This window comes from Triticum aestivum, chromosome 7D (genome assembly GCF_018294505.1).
Source record: "Triticum aestivum cultivar Chinese Spring chromosome 7D, IWGSC CS RefSeq v2.1, whole genome shotgun sequence".
Lineage (NCBI taxonomy): Eukaryota > Viridiplantae > Streptophyta > Magnoliopsida > Poales > Poaceae > Triticum > Triticum aestivum.
In genome coordinates, this window is record NC_057814.1 from 548633741 (window position 1) to 548639125 (window position 5385).

Below are 5385 nucleotides of genomic sequence, written 5' to 3' on the forward strand. Positions count from 1 at the left end.
CATGAGGCCACCACACTCTCTGACTTCCTAAGCGGGCGGTAACGGTGGTCTCAACGTGTCATGGGTGAATGGCTTAGACTGCTGCAACTGGGAATGTATCGTCTGCAGCAGTGATGGCACAGTCACAGATGTCTTGTTGTCTTCCAAAGGCCTCAGAGCCTCAGAGGGGTCATCTCATTCTCACCATCCCTCAGAGGGGTCATCTCATTGTCCAAATGCACATTTTGAAAAGTTAAAAAATTCCAAAAAAAATCCTGCGTGTATATCCGAACATTCTATGTGCGTGCACAAAGTTTTCGGTGAAAAACGAGCTTTTTTGTGGCTTGTGTAAAAAAGACAATTTCTAATATTTCATTACAACTATTCATTTTGCATTTCTTTATCTTTTTACACAAGCCAAAAAACGTCGTTTTTCACCGAAACTTTGTGCATGCACATAGAATGTCCTGATATACACGTGGGATTTTTGTTCCGAATTTTTCAACTTTTCAAAATGTGTATTTAGACAATGGATACATATGCACCTAGAAGCCAAAACACCGAGCCCAGGGCCAGAAATTGACAATGGGTCTATATGCACCTAGAAGCCATTGTCAATTTCTGGCTCTTGCACCTCAACCTATCCCAGAATTCTCTTGAAGGCAGTCTACCAGTGGAATTGTTCTTCTCCAGAAGCATCGTAGTTCTCGATGTCAGCTTCAACCGCCTCGATGGTCATCTGCAAGAGATCCAATCCTCAAATCATAGTTTTCCTATCAAGGTGTTGAATATCTCAAGCAACTTCTTCACAGGACCGTTTCCATCCAAAATGAGGTGCGCTTCGGTACACCCCCCCAAAACGTAGGGGCAGGGGGTCATTTCACACGGCGTATTAGAATACCCGCCCGCCCGCATCACCGCACGGGCTGGTCGCGCCCGCCCGCCCGCATCACCGCACGGGCTGGTCACGCCCGCCCGCCCGTTTGGTTTGAGAAAAAAAAGACGCCCGATCGGGTGAACCCTATTTTCCCCTCGCCTCTGCCGTCGCCTCTCGCGCCGCCGCTGCCATCTCCGGCAGTACCTGGCCGACGGGGAAATAAAGTCGCCCGCAGCACCCAGTAATTTCGACGTATTGTGCGCAAAGTCGATGCCGACAACCGCCTAGGTCGGGCAGACGCCGCCGCCGCCGTCTGCTCGGCGTGCTGTTCGCCCTCAAGCCTTCGTCACCGGCGAATATCAACGCTATTGTCATGTCTGACGAAGGCAACGAGGTACGCGAGCCGCTGACATAGTGATTTAAAAACGGATTTTAGTTGCGACGATGTTACGTGCTGTTTGAATGGATGTTTGATTATATATAAACGTGTATAGATGGAGGCGAAAATCAGATATGACGGTGATGATGGCGGTAGGGAGGACGGATCATTGTCATTGGATGAAGACGAACATGGCGGGGGAAATTATATGAGTTTGGATGAGTCTTACAGTGGCAATGTAAGTGGTCTGCATGTTGTCAAGCATATTAAATACAAGCAACCGCGATGACACTAACATGTACTTGTTTGACTTTGCATAGGTAGGTGGGGATAATGACAATGATGATATGGATGTAGATGATTCATATGCTGAAAACGGTACCCATGTAAGTTTAAAATTATGCAGGTTAGTTTAAAGTGACATGACAAATGCATCAAATCTTACATATCATATTTAAAATTTGTGCAGATGGATGTGGAAGGGTACTATGAGTGGAATTTATTCGATGATGCCAATGACGAAAACGATGTTGATGCATCTTATAATGACAACTCAAGCAAAGTAAGTAGTGCAAAGTGAATATATATGATAGTCCTCATACAATAACTTACTGACATATAAGGTTGTTTGTATTTTTTTCAGGGAGACGTTGGTGACCCGTGCGAAAACGATGACGATGCCAATGGTGATGAGTAATTTTGACATTGGGTACGATGAAAACCAGTAAGACTCACTGGACAGGCATTGGATGGTGATGGCCACGACGTTCAGGTCAGAAGAGGAGGCATATGATTTCTATAACGACTATGCGAAAAAGCGTGGATTCAGCATTACGAGGGACAACTTGAAATACGCGAAGGGTGTCGACGCACGTAAGCGCTTGAGGAGGTTTCTCCGTTCGAGGGCTGGGAAATGACAGGCCAAGTTTTGTACCATGGAAGGGAGGAAGCGTAGGCTGAGAGCGGAGAGTCGGTGTTATTGCGAGTCCCATCTAACTGTGAAGCTTGATAGAGAGCGCTCCATTTGGTATGTCAGTAGTTTCAGCGATGATCATAGTCACATTCTTGCTACCGGATGAAGTTACATATCTCCGATCTCACAATCAGATAAAGGAATATCAGAAGATCGAGATCTTAGCAATGGCAGGTGCTGGGATCAGAAAACATATGATTTATGACAACTTCGTTAGTAGGTATGGATCATATGCAAGGGCTGGTTTCGGGAGCAGGAAGCTTTATAACATGTGCTATAGGGAGAAAATGAAGTTGCTAGCAAAGGGTGATGCGGACACTGCGATCGGGATCATGATGGCCATAAAGGCAAGGGATCCAGACTTTTTCTTTGACCACACTGTTGATGCAGAAGGCAAGCTGAAGAACCTATTCTGGTGTGATTCTCAGTCACGTCGGGATTACCTTGACTTTGGTGATGTAACCGTCTTCGACAGCACATATAAGATGAATAGGTACGGAATGCCATTCATACCTTTTGTTGATCTAAACAATCATCGTTGCACCATTGTGTTCGGTTGTGCTGTTGTGTCAGATGAGACCGAAGATACATATGTTTGGGTGTTGCAGACCTTCTTGAGAGCTCACTGTCAGAAGAAGCCGAGGTTTGTAATTATTGACGGAGACGCAGCCATGATAAGGGCCACCAGGAAGGTCCTTACTGACGTGTGGCATCGACTTTGTTCGTGGCATATAGAGAAGAACATGCAGAAACACCTCCACCACAAGTCCCTTAAGGAGTTCATGTCTCTTATTTACTATGCTACTACACATGATGAGTTTGAGGCGGGATGGGCAGCTTTCAAAGCTAAATGGGAGTCAGAGAAAACTGAAACATGGTTGCGTTGGATGTACAGGAAGAAAAGGCTTTGGGCTGCATCATATCTCACCGGTGGGTTCTTCCTTGGTATGCGGAGTAACCAGAGGAGCGAGAGTCTGAAATCTTGCCTTCATATGCATCTTGACTCTGGCATGACAATTGTTGATATGGTTGTGCATTATGAGAACTGCATTGTGCGGCTCCGTGAAAATGAGTCGTACGACGACTGCATGGCCACACAGACACTCCCGGTAGCAGTACTTGACGAGTTCAAATACATTGAGAAAGCCGCTGCCCTCACTTCACTGCGGTGAACTTTTACCTCTTGCAGAAAGAAATGAAGAAGGCAGCGGATCTTGAGATCATAGATAGACTCAGTGGAGCCGTCAGTCAGAGATTCAAGTGGCATGGAAAAATAACACCCAACTGAGATTCAAAGTGGACTATACACCTACTAACTCAGAAGAAATAGTGAAGTGCAGTTGTGGTAGTATGAATCGTAATGGTCTCCCATGCAAGCATGTTCTTTATGTTTTGGCCAGGTTGAACATGAAGGACTTACCTCAGTGCTTAGTGCTGCGAAGATTCACCAAGAATGCTAGAGGTGGACTGGCCGTGAAGCGCACTAGCGAACTCTTTGCATGGGGATGGGCAGGTACTGAGGAGAGAACTAAGTACAATGAGTTGACTATTTTGTCTGTGGAAGCATCTCATGCGGCATGTCATAGACCATTTTGTATTTGACAAACTGAAGGCTGCTCTGAAGGATGTTATAGCAAACAAGGACGTTGAGGAGGAAGAATATGTGAGACAACATAGGGTTGCGTATGACGATGCTTTTGTGCCGGATCGAGATCATGTTTCTGTTGGTGATCCACAAAAAGTCACTATGAAAGGAGCACCCAAAGGGCAAAATAACAAAGGCCGTGGTAAGGAACCCGGCGTGACTAAAAACGGTAGACCTAAAGGTTTCAATGAGAAACCTCCTGAACGCCTATGCGGTTTATGCAGAACAAAAGGTCATTTCAAGAACAATTGTCCTACGAATCCTAAGTATGTGTATATGTTTCTTTAACGTACTTTTGTTATTTAGTTTATTGTTTACGAAATTTTGACATATATTATGATCTTTCTATACAGAAACATGGCATGATGATGATAGCACGGATTGTTTGAATAAGTGGAACAAGTTCTTCAATAGAGTTAATGATTTATTTGGTTGTAATAAAGAATTCTACTTATAAATTTGTTTCTGGCACATCGCTACGGGAGACTTGTAATCAGTGTTAACTTATGTCATATTTGTTGGCACTATACTCGTTGTTTTTCATATGATATGCGATATACACATTTTAACTTTAGAATATATATTTGTTGCCGCTATAGTCATTGTTTTTAATATGATATGTGATATACACATTTTTATTTAGAATATATCATTTGATGTATAAATCATGGAGTGTTGGGTGATCGGGGGCGTTTTACGGCCGCCAGTTGCTTCAATTTTTTTAAAAAGTAACAGCCGCTGGGTCGTGAGTGGCGCCAGCCGGCGCAAAGGGGCGTTCAAGAACAGGACAAAAATGGCGCAAGACACGAGGATGATTCAGGTGCCGCCACAGACGGCGATCCCGAGGCTACAGCGCCCTCTGGCGCAGGGGGCGCAGGTGGGCAGGGGGCGAATCCACCTCGGGGGGTGCAAACTCCAACCCGGGATACCAACGTGTTAACTCGAAGAACACGATGAGCACGTGGCGCTTGTTGAGCCCCCGCGGGCCATCTCGTGGCGAGCACGTGGCGCTTGTTGAGCCCCCCCGCGGGCCATCACGAGCACGTGGCGCTTGTTGAGCCGCACGAGGCGAGCACGTGACGCGCGGCGCGGGCGACGCTCGCCTCCTGACAGTATATCCGACACGGGATCCCGACGTGTCAACTCGAAGAACACGATCACAACACGATATTTTAAAGCCCCAAGTTCGTACATTCGCGTGAACGCTCATTCAACGCAAAATATAAAATAAATTTGTAAATTACAAATGTTTAGAATGTACGTTAAATAAATCAGTCATGCGACATAATCTTGAAGGAAATATGCCCTAGAGGCAATAATAAAGTTGTTATTTATATTTCCTTATATCATGATAAATGTTTATTATTAATGCTAGAATTGTATTAACTGGAAACTTAGTACATGTGTGAATACATAGAAAAACAGAGTGTCACTAGTATGCCTCTACTTGACTAGCTCGTTGAATCAAAGATGGTTAAGTTTCCTAGCCATAGACATGAGTTGTCATTTGATTAACGGGATCACACCATTAG

The 5385-nt window shown here is 44.9% G+C and overlaps 1 protein-coding gene across 2 annotated transcripts; it reads left to right on the forward strand.

Annotated features, from left to right (window-relative positions):
- The first annotated feature begins 938 nt into the window (after positions 1-938).
- LOC123170182 (protein FAR1-RELATED SEQUENCE 5-like) lies at positions 939-4104 on the forward strand. 2 transcript variants are annotated; one of them, XM_044588012.1, is made up of 4 exons: positions 939-1473; positions 1556-1621; positions 1705-1797; positions 1879-4104. In XM_044588012.1, the coding sequence occupies exon 4, from the start codon at positions 2265-2267 to the stop codon at positions 3378-3380; it is 1116 nt and encodes a 371-aa protein (XP_044443947.1). In that variant the 5' UTR covers positions 939-1473; positions 1556-1621; positions 1705-1797; positions 1879-2264; the 3' UTR covers positions 3381-4104. Both variants share the same exon structure in this region, with proteins under 2 accessions (XP_044443947.1, XP_044443948.1).
- The last annotated feature ends 1281 nt before the right edge of the window (positions 4105-5385 follow it).

What these genes read in the sequence shown, in the direction of transcription:
- LOC123170182 (XM_044588012.1), top strand. Translation starts at nt 2,265, where the DNA reads ATGTCAGTAGTTTCAGCGATGATCATAGTCACATTCTTGCTACCGGAT.